Genomic DNA, 27,176 nt, shown 5'->3' on the forward strand with positions numbered 1-27,176 from the left:
AAACTTTAAAGGTATTAATTATGATTATCTTTCTTTAGCTTTGCATGCTGTATGCTACTTTTGGAAACTGCTCTATTGTATTAGAATGTTTTTAAATTTTGCACCTAAAAATGCGTAATATTAAAAATTAAGGTATTAATTATGATTATCTTTCTTTAGCTTTACATGCTGTATGCTACTTTTGTCTTTGAGACATTCCATGATTTAAGTTAAGAAGCTTTAAAAAAAATGTAATAAAATAAAAAAAAAATTTAGTATCGATAATCTGAAATATGATGTTTACTTAAGCCGCGAGCGAAGCGAGCGGCTTAGTTTCGTAATTTCATACAATCTTTTTTCGAATCTGTTCTTTTCTTAAGCCGCGAGCGAAGCGAGCGGCTTAGTTTCGTAATTTCATACAATCTTTTTTCGAATCTGTTCTTTTCTTAAGCCGCGAGCGAAGCGAGTGGCTTAGTTTCGTAATTTCATACAATTATTTTTCGAATTTGTTCTTTTTGTCAACCGCGAGCGAAGCGAGTGGCTTTTTATTTTTTAAAAATTTTTTTCTTTCTTACTTTTTTTCCCTTACTTACAAATTTGATAGTAACTTACCAAATCTCTCTATCATATAATAATAAATTAATACATTCTTTGTTTCAAATCTGACACTTTACATTTCTGACATGTAAACCTGTCACTTTTCACTTCACCTCACTGGGCAAGTTTGTGCCCCCTCATTCAATTATTTTTGCTATTTGGTCGGGTAAATGTTAGATTTGCGACATTTTCTGATATGATATTCAGATTCTACGTTGATAATAATGCTTATAGAACCCTCTTGCTATTGTGTCAAAATTGCGAAACCGATAGCAAAAATATCTCGCAATATCAAAATTGAGATATTGAGCGAATTATGCATTATAGAGATTAAAAATCTGATTTGTGAAAACATCTCATCAGTTTCTAGCTAATTCAAAAATCTTTACTATCTTATTCGATTAAAATGAAAAGGGAATAGTTTCATTATGCTTTAAATGACAGCCTTATAATATAATCATAGTTTTCGCTCAATATGCAGCATTTTTTTGAGGATGTTTTATTATCGTCTGGGAAAAGTGACAAAATTATTATTGTCGTCTAAAAAGGTGACAAATTATTATTGTCGTCTGGAAAAGTGACAAAATTATCATTGTCGTCTAAAAAATAGATTTTTCAAGCATGTTTCGGTACCTAAATAAAGGAAGAACATCAATTCCATCTATGTATATAGTATGCAAACACACATGATATATGGAGTAGCTCTTTATCTGGCTAAAAATCCTATTATTTGAAAATTCGCATTGTCCTCTAAAACCGCCAGACGACAATAATAATACCCCATTTTTTTTCGAAATCTATGGTCAATGTCCTAAATACTGGTTGCTTTGCATTCATATCTCTTACATTTTCTATACCCACATCACTATTCATTGCTATTCCTATCTTTTTCATTTTTGTTTGTTTCTCATAATTTCTCAAAAAACATGATAACTTGATATTTGTAAATATTATACTTTATAACGTAAATAAGAACTTGACCTATTAAGAAAAGCAGTAATGAAAAGAAAATCTGAAATTCATAAAAATTACAAGTTTCTGATGACAATTAGCTTAATTAAACCAGGTACAAGATTATATAATTGTATTTTCTATCCAATTATCCATATAATATCTTATCCAGAAAAAATAACTTGATCAATACCAAATGATTTTTTAACTAGTAAATAAAGTATTTTCTTTACACACACATTGTATATCATAGTTTTTTTTTTTTTTTTTTTTTGGTTTCGCAAAACATCCAAAAACAAATATGCTATAAAAGTGACAATTTTAGCAAAACGAAACCCTTACTATGATCCAACAAATGCCTTTATATCAGGAAGAGGATCATTATATTCATATTTAAATCGAGAAACTAATGGAGAATCTATATCTATATCAGATGGCCATCTCTTATTATCTACACAGTAGATGACACTCTTAACATACCTAAGAAATAGTTGAATATCGTATTTTTCAAAGTTATCTTTTCTAAAACACTGTTGGACAAGTCCGATCATATAAAAATTACTTGTTATGCACAAATGGACATTCGGGAGATCCATGTGACTAAATAATAAGCATAATCCGGTATTCTCTCGCATAAAAACCGAATTGTAGATATTAGACCCGCAAGGACCAACATATATCCTAATGTCTGACCAAAATTTAGCATTTTCTTCTAAATTATCAAATTCATTTTCATGTAAAACAAAGTTTTCATTGATTTTCTTGAGCGATTCATATAGCTTATCAATGTGCAATATAGATCTATATGCAGATTTTGGTCTATTTCCTAATACGTATTTTGTTGGAATAATATTGGATAAATTTAGTCTTTCTTCAATGTATTTCCTTAATCTCTTGATACCACCTACAGTAACGCTATGAGCAGCCTTTCTTCCAGATATCAAAAAGAGTTTCGCTGCCTGAATCTGTTCATTTTCTGCCAGGGATACAATATTTGCATTAATACCAAGATATTTACACCATATATCTGCAATTTCTTTACCAGATCTTGGAGCAATAACTGTAAAACCAGATTTATTTACGTATTCAGGAACAAACATCATAGAAGCTAAAAAATCATGAATTAAATGACCAAACATAGGATACTCTTGAATATAAAATACAGCATAAAGGCAGTTTCCAACGGTATTATGTGTTAATCTTAATTTATCAGTATAAAACTCATCATGAGGTAAAATTCCAATCTGATAGAACGCAGGTATTCTTGCTAGAAATGTATTTTCATATGTTGCGACGTATACTATCGATCTCATAAAACAAGAAGGAGAAATTTCGCCATAAAATTCATATTGGTGTCTAGAAACAAGCGATCTATTGATATCCTCTTTTTTATTTGAATCTACAAAAAAAGATATATCCGAAAACGGAACTTTATAAAAAACTCGATTTTTCATAAGCTTTGTTGTATTTATGTATTCGCAATAGGAAAATCTCACATGTACTTGAAATGATTGACCGATAATAATGGAAATATAAGCTAAAATTATGATTGAAAAACATTCATAAAGCATTAAAAAGTGACATTTTTAAAATCTTTGATATTTGAGAGTTCATATTAAAACGAATTATTTTAAATTTAAATGATAGTTGAACGATTATTGTAAAATTTTCTATCGCAATTTTTATCGTCTTATTTTTTTTACCCCAAATGAAGTCTACTTTAACTTGGGATACGCTCAATAGCTACATAAACACAGACTTAATCAATCCATCTAAAATCCACCATGAGCACAAGGAGAGAATGCTTCGTTCAAAATACGACAATATCTCTGTTCACGTCAAGATTGATAAATATGAGTATGTCTATAGTCGTTTCAACCTTTCCAGATACTTACTTGCTTGCCAAGTTCCATCAAGCATTGCTCTTGACATACCAAGAAAGATCAAAAAAGACTTAATTGATACAAAAAGATATGAAGTCACTCAAGATGAGCTTACAGCAATGGTTTTTGAGCGTCTTTCAAAGGCAGACGGATCCGAAATCCTCCAACAAAGATTTAAATTGATACAGCGCTTCAATTTGGAAAGAGTTCCATTAATCATTTTAATTACAGGAACAGGCTTTATTGGAAAGCCTTCTCTCGCATTCCAGCTCGGTGAGCGTCTGAATATCTCCACGATTTTGCAAACAAGTATCGTAAACTCTTTAACAAATGGAACGAACGACCACATGAACTCCAAATTCTGGAATACAGCCTACGCGTCTACAGAAGATTTTATCCATGCTTACCAGACAGATTGCAACATCGCCATTTCCGGAATTGCTGGAGATATTACTAAAACATTAACTGATGGAAAACCTTTGATTATTGAAGGAATCCACTTAGATCCAACAAACTTCTTGAAATTATGCGGTGGAAACTCACTTATTCCACTTGATTGCTTTAAAGTTGATAATATGAGTAAAATCGCAAATGGAAAGATGGGATTCATACTTCCAATATGCGTTACAAAGCCAAAGCAAATTATCGACGAATCTATCAGATGCTCTCTCCTTTTTACAAGTGGAAAAGGAAATTGCGGAGATAGAATCTGTCAAATTCAACACAACGCTCACAAATTACAAGAACTACTCGCATCGAAGTTCCCGCCTCAATATATCATCGATATTTCTTCAATTACAGATGCGATCGATAAGATTCACTCGATTTTCTTAACTGAACTTACCAAATTCTATGCTTCTGAAGATACAAAGTAAATCAAGCATTTACCTTTGAAATTCAGAAAAATTCAGAATCAAAATTATATTTTATCAAAAAATTTTGATTTCGATATGAATCATTGCTTTACGTTAAGTGCAATAAGCGATTTATTTACTTTAATTTGATTGTTATTATTAAAATATTAATTTTTTTTTTATTTTTCTAAATTGAATTTTCTTAATTTACCTTTTCTAAGAATACATGGAAAATCTTTAGAGTATTCTACTCAATTCTCTTGAACTTTTAAAAAAATATTGGTTGCAATTTCAATCCAAGAATGATTCTTATGCATCAATATATTTTCCATCAATTTTTAAATTTAATGTTCTATCATAATCTACTTTTTATTCATTTTCAATTTAAAAATCAATCAAAATCACCAGTATAATCTTTTCTTTATGAGGAATTGTTAGAATTTCAAGAAGGAAATTTGTTTTGTATGATTAGAAACATATGAATGCTCAATTAATCATGATTTAAAAAAAATCATTTAAAGAAATTAAGAATAAAGTAAATATTATTTATATTTTACTAACAAAAATAGGTTTTGTGCATGTGCATGAGGAAACAATAGTTATTAATATTCAAATTTTGTCAATTTCAGTCACTTTTATTTGAAATCAACGAAAAATTATCTATTGAATAATCTGATCGAACTTCTCTCATTTTGCGCACTCTTATACAGTAATAAGTTAACAAAATTAAATTGAATAACATGAAAACCGAAAAGAATATAATACTTTTTGCCACCATTTTACCAGTATTTTTATTGACGCCGTGAATAGGAGTGTAACCTTCAATATTGAATGAATCGACTTTAATATCTTTTGAAATAGATTTGTATTGGCCAGGTTTTATTGGATAGAAATTATTTTGAAGCTTTTGAAAATCGCGTGTTATACTAGAGAAACGGAATTGGTTCAAAGATAGGATAGTTAAATTCATCATTATGGGAAATTGTCACTTTTCCATCATGTAAATCTCGATGTCACTTTTGCATTCTCGCTCCGCTTGATCCATCTTTATGGGAGGCCATATGAATAGCGGGTCGATTTTTACCAATAATTAAACATTCTATTTTTAATAAAATAAACATATATTTATATTGGAAATTATGGAGATCTGAAACTCAAAAATTATTTTTGGATTTTAATATAATAAATATAATTGTGATTATATATACAATCAATTGAAATATGCAATTATTTCACACAACATTGATTTTTTACATTCTTGATGAATGAGTACAATATAGAGATCAATTTAGAAGATTGCGGAATTTTTAATAATCTTGAATCCTTTTTAGTTCATTTCGATCAAACTAATGATATAAACAAATGCTTTGTTTATTTATCGATTTTTAATATTCCATCCCTTTTGGAATACTTCCATTCACATGGTGCAAATGTCAATAAAAAAGTTAATTATTGAAAAACCGCACTTCATATTGCAGCAATATATAATAGTAAAGAAGCTGCAGAAGTTCTTATTTCACATGGTGCGAATATCAATGAAAAAGATGAAGATGGAAGAACCACACTTCATATTGCAGCAGAAAAAAGTAAAAAAGAAATCACGAAGGTTCTTATTTCTCATGGTGCAAAAAGATAATGTTCTTACATGAGATATGCTTTAGTTTTCTGGTATTTTCGGAGAAGATTTTCATTAGAAAGTAAATTAATCGTTTTTCCGCATTTTTTGCACTTGAGTTTGTTAGATGTAATGAGTTATGTTATATTCTTTCTCATTATTTTAATCAGATCATTCTATTATATTCGAAAAACAGTGAGCCTAGCTAAATGCTTTTTTTTATTTGAAGATAAAAGATGAAATATCCTTAGATGCAAAATGAAATCAATTTATGAAATCCTATTGTTGATGAACATATCAGCATTCTTCAATGAAACTATGCTAACAATGATTACCAGGATTAAACCTAAGTTTTATACTCATTATTAACACTTGTTCTAGCAATTTGAATGATATGAAATCGATTTTAGCAACTTTTATATTATATTTCATAAGAAATTTATGGAAATTTAAAGTAATTAACCAAAATTCTTTTCAATCTGTTAAGGGTGCCCTATAACGATAATGTAAACATCACAAAATTAACCTTATTAGAACTCGAATGAATGGATTATCCAGATTCTAGTTCTCAATATAATAGCCTTAAAAGTGCTTTTCTGAGGGTGGTCTATCGTCTATAGGGCACCCTTAAAAATATAGAAATAAAATGTCTTTATTGATATAATTTCAATGGCATTCACCTATTAATAATTAGAATCCCACTAAATATAGCATTTATTATGATTTGTTTTAACAGCGCCATGTTTAACCAAATATGTTATAATGTCGGGTGAATTTTGTTTTATTGCAATCGATAGTGGACATTCTTTAATATAATGAGAACTTGATAAACCAATGCTAGATGTTATCATAATAATCATTCAATATTGATAAATGTGAAATCCAATAGAATAAGTTTGATATTGACATTTGCACCATGTTCAACTAAGAACTTAACAAAATCAATTGAATTCTGCATGATTGCAATTGTAAGAGGGCAGTCATTATCAGAAATGGGATTTGATAAATTAGTGAATGAGATGAAAATTCGGAGGACATTATTAAGCTACAATTAATGGCTTAAAGCTTGGGCGAATATGAAAAGAAATTCAAATCTATTAACAGTTGAAAGATATGAATAGAAAAAGAAAAAGTCTACTATTGACATCTGCTCCATGATTAATTAAGCATTTTGCGATTTCCATAGAATTTTGTTTGATTGCAAGAGTAAGTGGACATTCATTATTATAATAAGAACCTGGTGAAGCAATTAAAAATATAATAAGAAAGAAAATATAACAAGATTATAATAGATTATAATGTAAAAAGGATCCCATGAAGTATTGATTTATATTAATGGATAGCAAAATAACTTCATATTAACATCTGCATCATGCTCAACTAAATACCTGACAATATCAATTGAGTTTTGTTTCACTGCGATATGAAGAGGACAATCATCAAAACAAAATGAGTTTTGTAGAATCAAAGTTGAATATGAGGTGAAACCGTATCCAATCAATAAATGATAGAATTGCCAGTATATTGAATTTTTTGAAATAATTGATTATCTAAATCAAAAGCTAATACTGAAATGCAATGAACGATGTTAAATGAAATTAAATCCCTTAAAATGATAATTGATATGAAAAAGAAGTAGGACATTGTATAATATTGATTGATATCAGAAGAAATAAAAATATAATCTTGTTTACATCAGCACCATTATCTACCAAGCTTTTAACACAATCGATGGAATTTTGATAGATAGCAAGCGTAAGTGGACCTAATTCTAAATCAATTGAATTTTATGTTGAAATGATGAAAATAAATATAGATAGAATATCATTAAGTAATGATTGATATTTATAGATTGAGAAATTTATAAAGCAAATGGAAGTACCATAATTCAATGAGAGATATAAGAACAGTGTGAACACCCCAATTAACATCTGCGCCATGTTCAATTAATAAGTTGAGGATATCTTTTGCATTTTGTTCGACGGCTAGAATAATGGGAGGGACTTCATTTTTTGCAGAATACTATTATTAAACTTTGAATAATTTGATATAAAAGTGAATAAAATAATCTCCATTAACGTCTGCATTATGATTAATTAAGAATTTAACAACATCGAATAGATTTAAATTAATTGCAATAGTGAGAGGGCGTTCACTCAAATTATATGAAACAAACAAGAAAATAACAAATATTACATAAAAGAGAACTACCTAAATAAGTGATCAATATGATTAATATTGAGAATGTGAAAACTATACATGGAATTCGATAAAAGCAATCATGATATATATAGAAATTCGATAAAATTAAACTTTGAATGATATTAATAATAAGAAAATTACATAAAATAAAAAACAAACATGAAAAGCAAGATAATTTTTTCAATTAATGATAAACATTAGAAGAAATAAAATACACTCAGAATCGACGAATCCACAATTTAATAGTCTACTGGAAGCGATATCATAATTTCCAAAATACATACATTCGGCTATAGAGATTTTTTCTTGTTTAAAATTCTCTTTAAGGTAATCTGCAATTTCATAATGATGATATTTCAATGCAATATTTACCATGTAATCAAAATTTTGCTCATCATCTATCATTTGGTCAAATATTGTAAAATTCCCACCAATAACTGCATATTCTGCACAACATTTTGTATATTCAGCACCTATATTCTTGAAATAAAAGAAGCATAGCTCTGATCCATACTTGCAAGCACATTCAAGTGGTGTACATTTATTATCTAAGTTTTTATTTTTTATTGCTACATCAACATCAAGATCTGGAAATTTACTTTTAAGTTCATCAACTTTGTCCCATGCAATATAATATAATGGACTTTCTTTATCATACAAATTGGGTATGTCTTCTTCACTACATTTTGGCTCAAAGTTATGAAATTTGAGACCTTTATAGTGCAATAATGTTTTTAATCTTTTGTTTACTGGCTCAATGTATGAGGTTACTCCATTTGACATTTGTAAATAAAATTCAGTAAATAAATTTATCTCTTTTTTCCTTAGTATTGAGAAAGAATCAATGATAAAAAGGACAATATCGATAGTTATTTTTTGAGATTTAATTAGCTCATTTAATTTGCATGATATTTCTATGCCATTGTTTGAATTGAGATCCCAAATAATTTTTGAAGCCTGATCCATGTAATGAAGAGTTTCCAGAAGATTCTCATCATTCTGTTTAGGCTCTTCCATCTCTGCTATATGATTACGGAGCACCCACGTCGATTCTTCATCAGAACTCATCCTTTCAAATTTGAAAAGTGGTTTTTGCAAATGTTGGATTTTTATATGCATTAGTTCACTTCATCATTTCACTATTTTTCCATTTTCATAAAGCGGTATTTCAAAATAGAAACTTCAATATATTTTTAAAAAATTGAAAGGAGATAAATTTAAATTATACCAGAATAATATTTCATCCATAAGGTTATATCATAATGTGGGGGATTATATATTTATAAAGCATTCATAAAATCATCTCAGATGACATTGGAAATGGAAATTGATGTCAAAAATTGTCATTTTTCTATCTATGCCCAACTTTTTGATTTATTTCGAAAGCTATATATGTATAAATATACATAGTATGATGGAGTAAGGATGTCGTTTTGTCCCCCAGGGGCGAGTTAAAAATAAATAGCCTCGCCTGGAGACCATAACTCCAGTGGAGGAACTGATAATTTCATAATTTTAACCAACAACATCTATCATCTAACATATTTCATTTTATATAAGTGCGGAAATTAAAAACCGCAGTTTGAGTACTTTCTGAGAGTCTGTTTGTCAGAAAGTATACATTTGTAAACTTTCTGACACAATTTTTTTTGGTCCTTTCAAAGTTTTTGACAATGTCAAAAAGTATACATCGGGGCTCTCAATTTTCCTCTCAAACGGCGGTTTTTTAAAAACGCTCAATTTTTCATCGACCTCATTCCATCAAATCTGATTTATTAATTTTATTTATACTGAAATGACATGTTCGATATAGAATAAATTAGTTATTTTTATATCATACAAAACAATTACAACTATTTTTTTATTCAACAGGGAATTGAGAAACTGGCATTTGAACACTGCATGTTCCTAGAGGTATTGAATACTGTGACGAAACAGCAGATATTGTAATTACATCAGCCTTTCCTTCTCTATCAATTGATTCAACAGCGAATTTTGCGCTGTATTTATATCCGCCAATTAAAGATGGAAGAGAAACTGATGAAGGCTCAACTCTATATACTTTATCATTGAAAGAAGGAATCATTGTCAAGAAGTTGACGGGTTCCTTACCTGTGTTTGTCACGTTAACTTGCAGAACAAATGATGGACCCATTCCGAGAACTTTCGCTGCAAAATGAACAGTGTCAATCGGTGACAAAACTGAAGTTTCCAAAATTTGTGCATAAACATTTGCCGATAGCATTGAAAGGTATCTTAAAGAGTTCTGCCATTCGTTGTACATTTTCTGTGAGTCTTTCTTCTCGCGCTCAACTTGTTCCAGGAATAATTGAGATTTCCGTGGAATAGGAATCGGAGAAACTGGTTCTTCTTTTTTCACTTCATTTTGTTTTTGAGAAACTCTTGAAAGTGTTCTCATGAACAATCCACCGTAGGAACTGATGGATAAAAGGTTGTTCGGCTCACGACCGACTTTTCCGAAGTAAAGAGCTGAAATTCCTTCGGGGAAAGTGTATGTCGATGAAATTTTTCCTTGAGAAAGAAAAGTGAGATTTCCTTTCGCAGTTGCAACGCAGCAGAGTTGGATCTGGCGTTCTTCGACACTAACTGTGGCAAGAGAAATGATCTGTTCATCAAATGAAACTGTTTCTTGTAGTTTTCCTGTGATATCATATACTTGTAAATTTTGGGACATCAAAGCAATGTAAACAAGGCCACCACATACGGCAACATCAATTGGTAATGAGTTGCAGTGTATATGCACTGGTCGCTCGCTAAGGTTTGAGATGACTTTTACGATGCGATCTCTACAAACTACGACAATTACGGAACTTCCTGTCATATAGCCATTGGCAATGATTGCTGATGGTGGGGAATCGAATTCCCACTTCTTATCTACCTTCAAATCTTTGGAATCGAGAAGTAATAAACAACGAGATTCTGTTCCAACGAGTAAACGTGTAGATTTATCATCTTCTAAGGCGTTATTTTTGATGGATGCCATTGCTGTAATGCAATCAAGTGACGTAATGTCTGAAAAGAGCTCTTTATATCGATTCATTACCATTGTCTGCTTTAAATCTGCAGCAATAAAAGATAATGATGTTGTAGATAGCGAAACATTGCGATCTTTGAGTTGGGTAAGCTCTAATTGCGCTTGCTCGAGTGTATATCCTTCTGTTTGTGCTTGAATGTGTTGATAAATTGCCTCTTCTTCAGGTGATTTAAATGGCAAAGGTAGTGTAAATTTCGAAAATTGTCTTAAGTTAAGGAAGAAGAGAATGTTATTACCAGCACCAACTGCAACTAACGGTAAAGAAGATGATGATGTATTATAGTGAACACATATACTACTTGGCATGTCTGGTATTGTAATATTGTGAGTCATTCTGGCGCCATCGAAGCAAATAAGTTTTTGATCTAATGTTGCAATTAAAATTCGACAATTCCCATCACCAAAGATATCTCCTGATGACAGGCATTGAGGGACTGCAGCAATACCTGTTGTTTTATCTGAAAACGCTATAGTCCATGAAAGTTGATTATCAGTTGAACTCATAGATTATGAATTTTATATTGAATATATAAAGAATAACACATACTAATTTTAGGTATATATAAAACGATATCAAAAACAAAAAATAAGGGATTTTGGAAAATATTTTTAAATAATTGTATCAAGAATGTACAGAGTTCATGGCACAGTTAAGTCTACTTTTTGATTGATATATTCTAGTGACAAGTTGTGTAAGTGGTAATTGAATATTTAACAAAAGTATTAATAATACAACAAACTGTGATAGAGTCATCTGATTTATTGCTTGTATCTTTCTCATTAATTATATTAATGAGATGAACAGAAAATAGTTAAACATTTACGTTGTTATTTGCAACATCAAGTGCAGTTTTTCCATTTTTATTCTTTACATCTTTATCAATTCCAACAGAGACTCGATAATTGACAACTTCAACATGACATTGAATTAATGCAATGATGAACGTTGTATACTCACAAATATCCTTTGCTTCTTTATCATGGCCACTTTCATTGAAATGATTAGACATGTTTTAGATTTCCTTTTTCACTTTCCGAAGTAGTATCTTCCAAAGTAATTCTTCTCATGCTTTTGAAATTATCCTTTTGATTTCCCTGTGATGAATGTTTATTACGGCAATTGTAGATACACAATTTATACTTTTTTTCATAAATAATTTTAAAGATTTATAAAACTAATAACAAAACAATAATAATTAGAATTTAAACAACAACTGTTCCATCTGCGAGTACATTGATGTATTTAATGGTTCCATCTTCTTGTACCATATGATACATCCTTACTTCGCGAGGTTTATTGTTTAATTTACCTTTTTCTTCAAGAATCTTTTCCAATTCTTCGCATTTTGCCTTTAATCTATCAATTTCTGGTCTCAATGATGTTCTTGCAACAGTCTTTGTTTCAATCATCTGTTTCATGTTCTTGTGCTTTGCTTTAGACAATTCTTCAGAAGCTGTGGCTAATCTGTTCCTTAAATCATCAATTTGATTGAATCTAGTTTGAGCCAAATCAGTGATTAATCCTCTGACTTCATCCAACCTTTGTTTGTATGATTTCATGGAATTATCTAATGATTGGTCGAAAACTTTTCTCATCTCAAATTGGGCAGTCTGGGAGTCCGAAATAACACCCTGGCTTTGATCTAATGCTTTTGCTGCTCTTTGCTCTAAAATGGCGATCCGACCAGATAAAGCGGCGGTTTTATCGTTGATTGTTTGTAAAACATGGTTTCTTTGCTGATCTAAGAGCTCTCTGATTTCGGCTTTACTGATATTGAGTGTGTCAACAGTATTCTGATGGCTTTGCGTCAATTCGGCAAGTCTTGCTTGGAAATCTTTGACGGTTTTTGTAATTGGAGAAATTGCCTTATAAGAATCTAAAAGATTACCTGTACGAGTTTCTAACCCGAAGAAAAGTTTGTCTACATTGCTTTGCGCTTTGTCAAATTCAGTTTCAAACGCGGTAAATCCATCACTCAACGGTTTGATTGCGCGAGTGATTCCATCCTTCTGTGTTTGCTCCTGCATCTTGGAAATATTGCGGAGTTTGCGTTGTAACAATGTTGATTGATTTTTAAGTTGTTGAATTTCAGAAGCAAGTGAAGAAACGCTATCAACAACGCGAGTGATAGCTCTTGAGTTTGCTTGTTCAATTTTCTTCATGTTGAGTGAGAAGTTTCTATCTAACTGGCGTAATTGTGAAACATATTGTTCATATTTACGTAAAGTTGTTTCTCTAAGATTTTGTATTTGAACATTTTGACTTTGGATTTGAGCTGCTGATGGTCCTGTCTTTGGAAGAGGTTGATTTGCTGGAGGTGAAGGAGTTTGAATTGTTGGAAGTGGATTTGATAAAGGAGAAGATGTTTGAGGAAGATTCGATGTAGAACTTTGATTTCCTTTTGCAGCAGTAGATGTTACTCCAACCTTACGAAGAATGTTAGGCAGTTTTGGAAGCGTAGACATTCTCTAAAAATCGAAAAAACGTTTTTCTGACAATGATGTTTATCGGCCTGGAGCGCCAATATAAATTAATTAATTATCAAGCATACGATTATTTTTGATTCAAATGCTGTTCGGCATTAGAATCAAAACAATCATTAGTATGATAATTACACTTTTATTGCATTTTTAAGAGGCTTCACACCTGTATAAAAACGTAACAAAAGTGTAAATTTGAGGATCAAATTAAATTTTTTTTCTACAGTTGTAAATGCTATTGTTGTGATATAGAGATGCAAAAATGGATTTCTCATTTAGCGAACTAGTAAAAACTGGCGAGTACAAGGTTATTTTTGAGAATTAAATGAAATCAAAATGCCACTTTCATATTTTTAAGCCTAATCTATTGTTTAACATCCTTAAGTTACCTAATTCATTATATTGAATGAGATATATCAAAAAACTGGAGGTAAATAGATTCTCCTGAATCCGAAAAGTGACAATATTGTATCCATGAATCATCATAGTATTGATTATATTGCAGCGCATATCAAAGATTTCATAATAGAAGGTAAACTATTTACCGCTTATAAAGAGGAAGACATTACTTTAATCCTAAAATCTGCAAAATTATCATCAGATGATTATATTACACTCCTTGAACAATCCACATCTATAATGGACGCAAGCAAATTGTATGAACTAACACGTAATACAGTTGTTTCAGTAAATAGTATTGGAGACGTTCTATCAATATTGAAAACAGTCAGAAAATGCATGAAGTTAGGATTGTTGGATACAATAATCGACATATTAACTCAACAGAATGATATGTTTATAAAATTGGTGAATTAAACTAAAAATTACGAGAAAGAAATCCAAACCCTCAAATCTAGACTTAATAGAGAGAATTTTCCAAAGGAATTCATATCAAATGTTGAAAAATACAAGAGATCAAATAATTTTGATGCAATCTATCAATTCCTTGATACACTTGCGGAAAAAGAAAACCAAAGAATGATTCACAAAGCATGTCAGGAAGGACTCTGGGAAAAGGAAGATAAAAAGTATGGTAACAATGTTCTCCTTGTTGCAGCTAAAAAAGGAAACCTCAGGCTTGTCAGATCATTGATTGAATGCGGTTGTAACAAAGATATTAAGAATACTAAAGATGGTTTCAGTCCACTCGCATTGGCGTCATTATTTGGTCATATTGATGTGGTCAAATATCTTATATCTGTAGGAGCAAACAAAGATATCAGGAACAATAACGGAGAAGCACCACTCATCTTTGCATCACAAAATTGTCATTTGGAGGTAGTCAAATATCTCATCTCCGTTGGTGCCAATAAAGAAGAAAAGAACAATTATGGAAGCACTCCATTAATTATCGCATCATCAAACGGTTGCCTCGAAGTTGTCAAATATTTAATTTCAATAGGTGCCAATAAAGAAGCAAAGAAAAGTTGTGGGAAAACACCTCTCATTATCGCCTCAGCTAATGGATCTCTCGAACTAGTTCAATATCTTATCTCAGTTGGCGCAAATAAGGAGGCAAAGAATAATAATGGATCTACACCTCTCATTTCGGCATCATCAAACGGACGCTTCGAAGTCGTCAAATATCTTATTTCTGTCGGTGCCAACAAAGAAGCTAAAAACAATTATGGAGAAACATCTCTCATTTTTGCATCTCAAAATGGACACCTTGAAGTTGTAAAATATCTTATTTCTGCTGGGGCTAACAAAGAAGCAAGAAATAATTATGGAGAAGCACCACTCATTTACGCATCTCAAAATGGCCAACTCGAAATCGTTAAATATTTGATCTCTGTCGGCGCTGATAAGGAAGCGAAGACAAATTGTGGAGGGACTCCTCTCATTTTGGCATCAAAAAACGGCCATATCCAAGTTGTTCAATATCTTATCTCTGCGGGTGCTAACAAAGAAGCCACAGACAATGAAGGGAAGAATGTGCTCTCTTATGCTAGCAGTGATGTAATAAGGCAGTTGCTTGAAGAATCTCACTAATGCCTTCCAAAATCTATAAATTTTATCTTTTTCTTTATTGAAAATTTCTGTATGCTTTTATAAATATTTCTATGGTTAATAATATTAATGATTTTTTTCGACTTAAGGCTCCACGCGCACACCTGCTCAATTTCTAGAGAGTTCACAATATATTTTATGAAAATGTTTTCTCAAAGATCGATTAATATTTACAGCGAATGATAACAAATATATCTCCGTAAAATAAGGAGTTGCAAACACCATTAGATGAATGTACATGAGGTCTTAATTAAAATAATTTTTTTCTAATTAAAAGATATGATCATAAAAATATAGAAATGATGTTAATTTAGAAAAGAAATTGTTTATTTTAAAACAAGAGATATATAGACCATGAAAATAATATTACAATTAAATGAGGATGCAGCAGCCACCTGAGCCCTCTTTATTAGGTTTCTCTTCATGGTTTTCGTTTTCTTCGTTGATAGAATCGTTGACTTCGATGTTATCATTTCTTGCTCCTTCTTCCCAAGAACCAAGAACAGCGGAAGAGCTTCCGATAACACTTCCACTGTTTGGAGCAACAATGAGTGACATTGATCCGAACTGTGCGCTCAAAGAGCCGCCATAATCAGACCCACCGCCTTCATTGTCTCCGATTTCTGTAATTCCGTGGAGTAAGTCGTGAAGATGCTCGTAGTTTGGTTCATCCGCGAAACCTAATGTAGATAAATGTTGTGCGAAGTCGTTGAATTGTGGTGGCAAACCAACGCAAAGCTTTGCAACACCGCGACGCTTGATCTGTGCAACTGCATCTTTTGATGTTTGAGCCTTCCATGGCAAAGGTGGTGCGAAAAGTTCGATCAAAAGATAAAACAGTGACCAAAGGTCATCACGGCGTCCAAGATCTGCGCCATCGTGGCTATTAATGGATGCGTAACGAGATGTACCTCTGAAACCTACATTTGGACGTTCAGGCTCGATTGTTCCATCTTTATTCCTCCATCTCTTTGCTAAGCCAAAGTCAATTAAGCAAACATCGAGATCTGCTGGTCTCCCACGGAAGACGAAGTTGGATGGTTTGATATCACGATGAACGTATCCGGCGTCATGGAATTTGTGAATGGCAGTTAACATGGCATCTCCTAATCTGCCGACTTCACTGAGTGGTAAGATACCTCCAGGATGGTTTTCTTGGAAAATACGTACTGACATGCCAAGCATTTCAATAACCATGTAAGACAAGCCTTGAAGTGTTCCTGATTCGTAAAATTTTGTAAATGTACCGAGATTTGACAAATCCTGATTGATAAGTGCTTCGCTGGCAAGAATTGGTTTTGAAACTGTAGGAAATTCAAATTTGATAGCGTAAATTGCTTGTTCTTCTTGCTCTTTTTTAGCTGACCAGACAGAACCGAAAGCTCCGTGACCAACGCACTGCACAAGGCGGTAATCACCGAACTTTGCTCCTTGTTTCAACTTTTCCATTGTTGCAATAAAAAAAATTGTATTCAAAAAAGTTTTTCAATAAAGTTAAATTCGATCGAAGGAAAAACCAAATAAAATTATTGTTTATAAGATAAGGAATATATGATTCATAATCGTAAAAAAACTCAAAAATTTCTACAAAGTAATGGCATAAGCACTTGACCATTCAACAACAGCTCTTCCTATAGCAGAGGAAATGTCCCAAATAGGTAAATTTAATGTTGTTCAAAAGTCATTTTTTAAAAAAATCAAATATTTAGAAATGTATTTCTGATTTCATATTAAGCAATGTCATTTACACGCTCGGATGCATTTAGTAAGTATACGCAAATTAATAAGATCTGCTTTCGTAGATCATTTTATACTTTAGACGAGTTTTTTATATTTCCGTCTAACTAGGTTTTCGTTTATTTCTGAGTAATTCGTTGCAATATCGTCTAAAAAAAACCAACAACTTATTCTTATATCTAACTAGGTTTTCGTTTATTTCTGAGTAATTCGTTGCAATATCGAGAATCAATATTTAAAAGTTTCTAAAATGGCTTTGATGTGGTGCATATGTGTTAATTAACTGTAGTGAGTTATTGTCATGATATCAAAACTGTGAAATAATTATTATAGTCAATGGAAAACATAAACATTTCGTTTATTTTCTTTAGATTTGTCTTGAAATAACTATGAATCGGATTTGTATATATTTTTAAACTATGTTCTTCTTCAAAAATGAATTGAAATAAATTTGATTAAAAAAATTTAGATTTGTCAATGCTTTTTGATGAAAGGTGGCTGTTTCAAGCGAGGTTGAATATTTGATAATTCATGAAATTAGTCGATGTTACACATCTCAGCAAAGCAAGCGAAGAAGTGAATAACAAATAATTTAAGGCTATCTACTTTTTTATATCGATGGAAAAAACAGATATAGATTTAACAGATTTATGCGATGTTTGCCATAAAAAAGCAATGTACTCATGTCCTAATTGTGGAGCTAGATATTGTTCGAATGAATGTTTTAAGAAACATTCAGTTTCTTGCGTAAATAAATTTGCTTCTAATTCTTTAAAAACTATGGCAGCTCCAAGAGTATCGACAGAAGTTATCTTAACTACTCAAAAGTTATTAGCTAATATGGATGCTAATAAATCCGAAATAATGCCATCTCAAGAAATTGAGCCTTGGAAAGCTTGGTGGGAAGAGAAATTTATAGTTAATCCTCCTCAATCCATATATCCACCTCCAGACAATGTTTCTCCATTGCTTCCTTATCATCTTGTTGATATATTATATTCATACTGTTATATTCTGAGATTATACAATGGAGATATTTCTTTTGATATATTAGGTGCTGTTGAATCAATGCTTTCTATATCTAATGTTCTTGAAGGAAAACCAAATTTAAATTCTATAAAAGAATCTTTGGCACCATGCATCGAAAATACAAGAACCGCTGAGCTATTTGTTGAGTTTCAATGGCAAGTAGAAGTTGTTCATGATGTTGAACTCATATTGCAAACAAAAGATCATGTTCTGAAAGCAGTTTATGAGATGTTCATGATATTTTCCAACTCAAAACACAAAAGGGCAACCCAAAAGCTCAAATTTTTCGTAGCATGGGTACCTTCAATAAATAAAAAAGAATTAGAGAAAATATCGGACGAGGTACATGAATACTATACATCACTAAGAGTATATTTATTGGACGTTCATTCAAAAGACATATCTTTTGGATAGTTCAATATCGTTTTCTCGAACTCTTAAAATCCGAAACTCTATTACGGAATAGATAAAGATCTAGGAATAGTACACACATTTTGATTCGGCTTGCTTACAAAGGAATCAAAGAGAAAATTTCAGAAAATTATTTAATTTAGTATCGTCTTGATTTATTTTCTGTAGGATATACATGTTTTCCTAATATGTATTCGATTTTTAATGAATAAAGACTTCCGATTGTATCTATCGGTAAAATTTCAATTAATTTGCATAGCCATCAACGCTAACGATCAAACAACGTAATATCATATATAATACTGAGCCTGTACATACCAATTTCGATATGTTTGCAACTAAAGAAGCTGTATTTTTCACTTATTGTCTTGGATCTCTTACTCATTGAAAATTCTTTTTAAAAAATAGTACGGGCGATATCAGTATCTCTCTACAATATGAGATATATGAGCGACAGCATTATCGGATATGGAATCTAATAAAGAGGGAATTTTCGGTTATTATAAAACACCCACAACTTTTCAAGATATTCTTATCCAGGTATTATGAGTTGTTCTGCCCAAAAAAACGGACTTTATTTAAGGGTGCACACGAGAGGATCATGTAAACTTCAGAATTTAGAACCTTATTTTTAGGCATTATCTTGGCTACCTATTTAGGCTCGAAAAGCAAAAAATATCAAAAAATACAACTTGACTCCATTCTGACCCTTTCATGGAGGTAGTTTTTATCCGCTAGTATTTTCCCTTTGAATCTCTTTACAATTCGAAATCAAATTCAAACCTCAGTAGAAGAAAGGAAGAATCGACTTACTACGGTTGTAATACGAATAAATACATATATTTAATTATTTTTATTTACATAATAATTGTTTGAAGCTCATATTCCATCAAATTTTTAAATAAAAACATTAAAATGTTGAAAATGTTCATATATTTTAATAGGGTTTTGGCACTTTATTGAGGAATTACTATATATATAGTCGAACTGAACTTGATATTTTGAAATTTAAATTATTTATCAAAATTAAAATTTAACTTGAAATTTATAATTATTTAGTCATATTTTGCATAATTCTAAGTAGATTTTGTAAAAAATCAAGAAAGAAAAATTTTAACGTGGTTTATTTTTTCTTTTTTATAATAATACATATTATTATATAATTAACATATTCATAATGTTTCACCCTTTCAAAAATATAATCCTCCTCCTCTCAAATAAACGTACATACGGGTGGCCTCTTTTTTCAAAAAATTAAAATTTGAAATTTTGGGCTCAAATATTAGAGATTTTTTCAACCTTCAACGATATATGTTGTCTATATCAGACCTCCTTTCTTTTTGATACTTAACATTGTTCCTAAATCTTAGCCGTTAAGGCTGTTCTGAAAATATTTTTTTTTCGAAAAAATTCGAAAAAAATTCTTAAAATTCAAAAATCCCTTAATTCCTGAGGATTTTGGAAAAAAGTTTTTACATGAACATGTGTATATTATATGAAGTATATTGATAAGGTAAAAATCAAATTTTATTGCATATTCATCGAGAAAATAAACTAACGAATCCCTCAAAATTGAGAGGGTAATCCTCCTCCTCTCAAATAAACGTACATACGGGTGCACCCTTAATATTCATTTTTAATCTCTTTGAAATTGAGAAGAAATTCGGTTCCGATTGGCAAGGTTATTAATAATTGTAATCTGATTAATATTTACTTATAGAATGAAGTGATTTTTGATTTTGCTTGGCCACTTTTCAAAAGTGTTTATCGATCGGAAAAGAAGCGGTAGAACGGTTCTGAAAAAATTGAGAGCCATTGACCTCAAATGCTCAGTACATTAGCTAAGCGTTTTGCCTCCGGCAAGAAGGATCGTATGGTCGTTTTCTTCGGCCCACCGGGTGTCGGCAAGGGCACACAGGCCAAACTCCTTGAAAAGGAGTTCAACCTCTACCAGATTTCCACAGGTGATGCTCTCCGTGCCGAAATCCGCGGCCAAACACAACTTGGCAAGCGTGTAAAGGGCATCATTGAGTCTGGCGGCCTTGTCGATGATGATACAATCATGGATATCCTTCAGGCATGCATGCAGAAGAACACCGACAACAACGGTTACATCTTCGATGGTATCCCACGTACAATCGGCCAAGTTGAGAAGCTCGATGCTCTCCTCGCTAAGATGGGAACACCACTCACACATGTTCTCTACCTTTCCGTCAACATCGATGAACTCCGTGAGCGCGTCTGCGGCCGTCTCTTCCACCCAGGTTCTGGCCGTGTTTACCACAAGGTCACAAATCCACCAAAGAAGCCAATGACAGATGATATCACTGGCGAACCACTCATTATCCGTAAGGATGATACACCAGAGGTTTTCAACCAGCGTATGAACCAGTACTTCGGCACATTCCAGCCATGCATTGACTACTACTCCAAGAAGGGCATTCTCCAGACATTCCCAGTCGATGGCCAGCCAATCGATGTCGTTCACAAGAAGCTTCATGCTGCCCTCCAGTAAACAAAACTTTAGAGTTTTTAATTATCATTTTATTTTGACTTTTTTTGGCAAATTTATAATCGAAAATATTTTTTGCTATTGATAATAAATATCGCTTTGCTTTTATGTGGAATTACGTTTTTTAAAACTAATGTTCGCTACTTCTCAGATTTCAAATTTGTGTAATCACAATGATCAAATAATTTCAAGATTTCATTCAAAAATACATTCTAATTTATCTACAATTGATCTTTACATTATTAAACTCTTAAATAAAGCATATCGTTTTCAAAATTTGATTCGAATCATTCAATATCATCAAAACAATATAATATTGATGATATATGGCTCATAATAGTTTTGTTTCCATTGTGAAATCAATCATTTATTTGTTGAAAATTTTGTCCTTTTGGAGCGATTTTACAAAAACCGTCCTAAAATCATAGCGTAGAAACAAATGTTTGATTGCTTTGACTACGCTAAAGATATTGGCCAGATATGTAATGAAATTCCATTCACCATGAATACTGCTGGTGATTATACTTTTCTTTCCGTTGCTGTTGAGAGAAATTTTCATGTATATTCCGCAAAAGAGCTTAAGCTTAACTTTGAAGGAATAAATCATCAGGAAAAGATCACACATATTGCAGCTGATTCTTCACGCATATTTACATCAACAGAACACTTCTTACGATCAACAATTCGTTCAACAAACGAATATCAAGAAATAGAGCTAGACGAACCAATCGAAGTTCTCGAAGCATGCCAAGGAATTCTATTGGCTGCATCAGGAAATGAGCTTACAGCATATAAACCAATAAGTCTCGATGAAATTTTCACAATCGATTGCGAAAAGCACATTACTGCCATCTGCCATCCAAAAGCAGCCCTCAACAAAGTCATTGCTGCATATGATGATGGCTCATTTGATTTGTGGAACGTAAATCGTCAACAATTAATCTTCCATTTCGAAGGTTTTGACTCACCAATCATTAAAATCATTCAATCACCTGATAAAGACACACTCGGATATGCAACAATGGATGGAAGACTTATTTTCCACAACTTTGTTTACAATAAAGAGTTATTCGCATTCCAGCATACAGATCTCGTGTGCGGATATTCATTCCGTACCGATGGCCTTGCTCATATTGCTGTAGGTCTTGCAAATGGCGATCTTATTGTCTGGAATTTGAATGACCATCAAATTTTAGCAAAATTAGCACACGCACACGATGGTTCAATCACATCAGTTCATTTCTTACCAGGAACAAACCTTCTTATCACAGGAGGATCAGATAATGCGATCAGACAGTGGATTTTAGATCCAGATTGCGCCGATTTCGTAAGATTATTCCGTGCTCGATTAGGCCATAGCGTTCCACCTACAGCAGCAGCTTTTGCTGACGTTGCAGGAACAGTTCAATTGATTACAGCCTCAGGAAACGGCCGCGTCATCAGTATGAACCCATTCCTCGAGACATCAGCCCAGATCCTTTCTACATCCCAACTTAATGTGAACCAGCTCAAATTCCCGATTTCGGCCATGGCAACTACAAATTCACACAGATTCTGCTCGGCTGCCACCGTACATGAAGGTTCTAGCCTTGTCATGCTCTGGGATGCCGAAAACAAGCGCTTTTCCGGTAGATGCTTAACCGCGATGCCAGAACATGGTGTAAATATCGACAACGACCAAGGAATTGCGTTCAACAAGCTCACAGCACCTAATAAGGCTACTTGTGTCTTCTTGACTCGTTGTGGTAATTTCGCAATTGTAGGCGGAAAACAAGGAAACGTTGAAGTTTTCATAACGCAGAGTGCAAGAAGGAAAGGAGCTACAGACCGTCCACACGAAGCACCAGTTGTTTTCACTCACGTTGACCCTGTAAATACAAGAATCGTCAGCGGAAGCGAAGATGGCTTAGTTCTTTTCCATACTTTCGACAGCCGCTCATATATTGGTGAAATGAACCTATCCGGTCCCATCAAATCATACGCGTCCCATCCAAATGGAGAATTAATTGCAGTAGGTCATGGAAAAAGTGACATTACGATTATCGATACATCGACACGAAAAATCGCAAGAAAATTCAGCAATGCCGATGCGAAGACAATGATATTCTCACACGATGGCCGCTTTTTATTTGTTGGAACTCCTTCAAACGACGTTCATTTATTTGATATCATCACAGCCACGTTAATACAGACCGCCAGATCAGATTCTCCTGTCCAATCATTCGCCGTCCATCCAAATGGCGAATTAATTGCAACTCTTCATGTTGGAAAAGTTGCAACAAGATTATGGAGATTCTGCCCTCAAAAGATCACAAGAGCTGAAGGTGTTTCAGCTGCTGTTGCTGCTGATCACTCCAATTTTGCTAGATACAGTGATCTTCCTTTAGATAAGATGAAGAAATTAGTAAATCCTCCTCGCGATCCATTAAGACGCGCCAAAGTTGCCAAGCAACTTCCTTTCTTCCTTTCTGCGCTTGAAGATGCTAAATATAACAACCAGAACGAAGAAATGGACGAAAAAGAATTCGATGAAATTCTTTCTGACAGACCACAAACTAATTTTGTCAGAAAACTCTGCGAAGACGAAAAGAAGGGAGATTACGAAGAGTCCATTAAAGAGATCATCTCAATGGACAATGATTCTATACAGACAGAAGTTGCGGCACTTGGAATTGGCGAAGGTGTCGATGAAAGACTTTTGTTCGCAAAGATGTTGTTGTGGGGTGTGAAGAGCCGCAAAGATTTCGAGGCAATACAAGGAATTCTCGCGGTTTTCTTGAAGGAACACAGCTACACAACATCGGATTCAAAGGATATTAGAAATGTCCTTAAAGAACTCCTTGTTGCACAGAATGAGGTTATCAAATTCCTTGAGGATGACCAACCTCACGCACTTTGTTTAGCACAAACATTGAATAGAGCATAATAAAGAATATTTTTATAACTTTTTTTTGGGGGGCTAATACAAAGGGTTATTTTAGAGTGGAAAAAAAATTAAAAAAGATGATCAAAATTCTCTCAATTTTCCACTTTTTTCCAAAATAATTTTTTTTAATATTAAAAATTATATCAACAAATATCAATATAAAAGTGCTTTAATATTACCACCCTTAATGATAAAAGTTAGTTTATTGGCTTTAAAAAGGCAGGGTTTTCATTCTGGGGCTCCAAGCGAAGCGCAGGAGCCCCAGAATTAAAAGCCTGCAATAGAAAAACACATGCCGAATCAATGCAAAAAAAAAATAAAAAAATAAAAATAAAAATAAAAAAGTGGAAAATTGAAAGAAATTTGATCGTCTTTTTTAACTTTTTTTGCAATCTAGAATGATCCAATACAAATATGGATGTTAAATATATACTCTATATATATTGGAATTCCGATTACTTCAAATTGCAATGATACTTGACAGGATAAATTTCATCATCGAACTTGAAATGATTTTGGCTGCACTTACGCCCTTCTGACTTTGATTCAAATTTTTGACAACTGGCGTGAAGCGTCATTGAAAATTAACCTTAAACATATGAATTGAAAGCCATGTCATAGGGGCGTAAGCGCACTCTTAAAAACTTTCATTAAAATTTTGTATGATTTTTTAACTAATATTCTACTTACTTTTGAATGTAAAGGTATATAATACTCGCCATTATATAGCAATTTGAAGCTTAGCCATAATGAAAATTAGAGTTTTTAATTGCATTCATTGGCAAATTCAAAGTAAAAGCTTAAGGTCGCACTATCTGACATTCTCTCAATTTTTTGACTATCCTATCTTTATGTCAAAAATTCTAAGGTGAAGAGTTCATATTTTTGCTCATTAAAAAGCTATTATAAAACATTATATAGTTCCTTCTATGGTTGTTATGCTTTTTTGTTAAAATCACTATATACTGATGTCATTAGAGCTGCTGGTGAGTTTAAAATTTAATGCATAATATATGAAATTTAATACAATGTTGAAGTTTGCAATTTATCTTTGTAGTATTAGAGCTGTTTGTCCATTTCCTAATCATTTTCAATATTGACGCGCAATTACATGAAAAAATAATGTTAAATTAATTTTTTAGAATAAATATTGTTTATTATAGAAATAATCATTATTTGAAAAATTTTAATTATCCATTGAATTGGGGATTGCGCCGTGCGATATTAAAAGTTTTTCAATTTTCTCATTGCCGTTTTCTTTTGCATAATCAAGTGCTGTTTTCCGATAAGAATCTTTTGAATTAACATCAGCACCATGTGAAAGAAGAATTTTCACAATATAAGTATTACCTTTCATTGCAGCTTTATGAAGTGCAGTTGATTCATTTTTATACTCTTTAGCGTTAATGATTGCACCATGAGAAACCAAAACAGATACTATATTCCATTTATTTAAATCTGCTGCAACATGAAGAACCGTTTCTCCATAATTATATGAATCATTAACATTTGCGCCATGTAATATAAGGGCTTCTGCAGCATCGCCAGCATCATTCTCTGTTGACAAATAAAGAGCAGATTTATTTTCATTATTTCGATCAGATATGATTGCTCCGTTCGCTATCAAAAGCTCAATCATTTCTTTAGAATTATGCCTTGCTGCAAATTGTAGAGGCGTCATTCCATTATTATCTTTTATATTGACAATCGCACCATTTGCAATAAGGAATTTTGCTGTTTCTACTGCATTTACACAGGCCGCAACATGAAGAGCTGTTTTATTAAGTGCATTGTCTCTATCATTAATACTTGCACCATGATCAAGGAAATATTGGCAAAGGGATGGAATATTGAAAAATGGTGAATAAAGAAAGCATTCCTTGATATCATTTGTTTGATCCAAATAAACAAAGAATGCTTGAAGATTATGATAACAACCACAATAAAATAAATTTATGGTTAATTTGTATTCTATCATCAAAAATGTAACAAAAGCAATATTATGTGATAATATTGCATACCGCATGCATTCATCATCTGGTTCAACAACTTTTAGACATTCTTTTACAAGACTATGATTTCCACTAAGAATTGAAAATAGGAGGCATCTTTTTGTTATTTCTGAATCAAATTTTTCTCTTAAGAAAGAAAAACATTTTGTCGCACCATAATAACAACAAACTTCAAGTAATGAGTATCGTATTCCCTTAATTATGAAAGGAGAAACAAGAACATCATTTTTATCAAAATCTTCTCTTTCTGTGAATGATGTAAATGCCACTATGTCATCGTTCATTATTGATTCGAAAATGGTATCTGGTTTAACAGCTCTCATTGTAAAGTTTTTGGATTCAGCTTTTTCTAAAAATTGTTTATTCGCTTCATCTTACCAAATGCCATATTCTTTATAAACAAAATAGTCAAATCCAAATAAGAAGTTATTAATATGATCCGGACGATATTCTTCATAAATCTTTTTGAATATGTACCAATATGACTTTAGATAACGATTATTGAATCTCGATAGGTATTCCAATATAATTAGTATATCGGATGGCCGGAGATATTTTGTATTTATTAAATGAATTTTGATATCATTACATATTTTGTCTAGCATTTCTTCATTGTTGGTTCTTAGTCTATACAATTCGTCGAATGTGTCATTGAATTCTTTGTATAATGACATTAACTCGTGGAAATTCATTTTTGAACTCTCAGTCATTTTGAAAAATCTTGATCAGCCGGTTCTGTGTGAAAATTCTATTTAGCAATCTCTTCTTTTTGATATATGAAACGATAGATAGATAATGATATGAATATTGTATAGCCATGCTTATGCATAGAAATAACGTTGCACATTTTTTTGGGTCCCACATTTTCTTGAGGGTCCTGCGTATTATTTAAAATAGTTGTCCATAGGAACACTTATATTTG

At 32.2% G+C, this 27,176-nt stretch overlaps 12 protein-coding genes across 12 annotated transcripts, besides 5 other annotated features; 5 read left to right on the plus strand and 7 right to left on the minus strand.

Moving 5' to 3' along the window:
- Positions 1-713: part of a mobile genetic element that runs on past the window's edge.
- A 925-nt stretch (positions 714-1,638) lies between these two features.
- On the minus strand, positions 1,639-3,082 carry TVAGG3_0238660 (glycosyltransferase family; the record flags this gene model as incomplete). Its single annotated transcript, XM_001305879.1, has 1 exon — positions 1,869-2,840. One exon carries the CDS (start codon positions 2,838-2,840, stop codon positions 1,869-1,871), a length of 972 nt encoding a protein of 323 aa, XP_001305880.1.
- Positions 3,083-3,230: 148 nt separating this feature from the next.
- On the plus strand, positions 3,231-4,422 carry TVAGG3_0238670 (phosphotransferase activity, carboxyl group as acceptor; the record flags this gene model as incomplete). Its single annotated transcript, XM_001305878.1, has 1 exon — positions 3,236-4,285. One exon carries the CDS (start codon positions 3,236-3,238, stop codon positions 4,283-4,285), a length of 1,050 nt encoding a protein of 349 aa, XP_001305879.1.
- Positions 4,423-6,366: 1,944 nt separating this feature from the next.
- Positions 6,367-6,506: a mobile genetic element.
- Positions 6,472-6,506: a terminal%2Cinverted (terminal inverted repeat of Kolobok-5_TV transposon ID:TVAGG3_0238690).
- Positions 6,507-8,261: 1,755 nt separating this feature from the next.
- Positions 8,262-9,149, minus strand: TVAGG3_0238700 (spectrin binding; the record flags this gene model as incomplete). The annotated part of the gene is made up of 1 exon (XM_001305877.1): positions 8,262-9,149. One exon carries the CDS (start codon positions 9,147-9,149, stop codon positions 8,262-8,264), a length of 888 nt encoding a protein of 295 aa, XP_001305878.1.
- A 755-nt stretch (positions 9,150-9,904) lies between these two features.
- Positions 9,905-11,640, minus strand: TVAGG3_0238710 (Bardet-biedl syndrome protein 1 family; the record flags this gene model as incomplete). Its single annotated transcript, XM_001305876.1, has 1 exon — positions 9,943-11,640. One exon carries the CDS (start codon positions 11,638-11,640, stop codon positions 9,943-9,945), a length of 1,698 nt encoding a protein of 565 aa, XP_001305877.1.
- A 308-nt stretch (positions 11,641-11,948) lies between these two features.
- TVAGG3_0238720 (Ankyrin repeat family) lies at positions 11,949-12,146 on the minus strand (the record flags this gene model as incomplete). Its single annotated transcript, XM_001305875.1, has 1 exon — positions 11,949-12,146. The coding sequence occupies one exon, from the start codon at positions 12,144-12,146 to the stop codon at positions 11,949-11,951; it is 198 nt and encodes a 65-aa protein (XP_001305876.1).
- A 135-nt stretch (positions 12,147-12,281) lies between these two features.
- Positions 12,282-13,622, minus strand: TVAGG3_0238730 (uncharacterized protein; the record flags this gene model as incomplete). Its single annotated transcript, XM_001305874.1, has 1 exon — positions 12,340-13,602. One exon carries the CDS (start codon positions 13,600-13,602, stop codon positions 12,340-12,342), a length of 1,263 nt encoding a protein of 420 aa, XP_001305875.1.
- Positions 13,623-14,094: 472 nt separating this feature from the next.
- On the plus strand, positions 14,095-15,779 carry TVAGG3_0238740 (ankyrin repeat protein family; the record flags this gene model as incomplete). Its single annotated transcript, XM_001305873.1, has 1 exon — positions 14,596-15,609. One exon carries the CDS (start codon positions 14,596-14,598, stop codon positions 15,607-15,609), a length of 1,014 nt encoding a protein of 337 aa, XP_001305874.1.
- Positions 15,780-15,930: 151 nt separating this feature from the next.
- TVAGG3_0238750 (protein kinase protein) lies at positions 15,931-17,089 on the minus strand (the record flags this gene model as incomplete). Its single annotated transcript, XM_001305872.2, has 1 exon — positions 16,000-17,076. One exon carries the CDS (start codon positions 17,074-17,076, stop codon positions 16,000-16,002), a length of 1,077 nt encoding a protein of 358 aa, XP_001305873.1.
- Positions 17,090-17,302: 213 nt separating this feature from the next.
- On the plus strand, positions 17,303-19,173 carry TVAGG3_0238760 (zinc finger-containing protein; the record flags this gene model as incomplete). Its single annotated transcript, XM_001305871.1, has 1 exon — positions 17,983-18,807. The coding sequence occupies one exon, from the start codon at positions 17,983-17,985 to the stop codon at positions 18,805-18,807; it is 825 nt and encodes a 274-aa protein (XP_001305872.1).
- A 213-nt stretch (positions 19,174-19,386) lies between these two features.
- Positions 19,387-20,427: a mobile genetic element.
- A 189-nt stretch (positions 20,428-20,616) lies between these two features.
- TVAGG3_0238780 (adenylate kinase) lies at positions 20,617-21,325 on the plus strand (the record flags this gene model as incomplete). The annotated part of the gene is made up of 1 exon (XM_001305870.2): positions 20,630-21,319. The coding sequence occupies one exon, from the start codon at positions 20,630-20,632 to the stop codon at positions 21,317-21,319; it is 690 nt and encodes a 229-aa protein (XP_001305871.1).
- Positions 21,326-21,753: 428 nt separating this feature from the next.
- Positions 21,754-24,465, plus strand: TVAGG3_0238790 (rRNA processing; the record flags this gene model as incomplete). Its single annotated transcript, XM_001305869.2, has 1 exon — positions 21,756-24,242. The coding sequence occupies one exon, from the start codon at positions 21,756-21,758 to the stop codon at positions 24,240-24,242; it is 2,487 nt and encodes an 828-aa protein (XP_001305870.2).
- A 294-nt stretch (positions 24,466-24,759) lies between these two features.
- Positions 24,760-24,882: a mobile genetic element.
- Positions 24,883-25,428: 546 nt separating this feature from the next.
- On the minus strand, positions 25,429-26,577 carry TVAGG3_0238810 (spectrin binding; the record flags this gene model as incomplete). The annotated part of the gene is made up of 1 exon (XM_001305867.1): positions 25,429-26,577. One exon carries the CDS (start codon positions 26,575-26,577, stop codon positions 25,429-25,431), a length of 1,149 nt encoding a protein of 382 aa, XP_001305868.1.
- Between the last annotated feature and the right edge of the window lie 599 nt (positions 26,578-27,176).

Source organism: Trichomonas vaginalis, chromosome IV (assembly GCF_026262505.1).
Source record: "Trichomonas vaginalis G3 chromosome IV, whole genome shotgun sequence".
Classification (NCBI taxonomy): Eukaryota; Parabasalia; order Trichomonadida; family Trichomonadidae; genus Trichomonas; species Trichomonas vaginalis.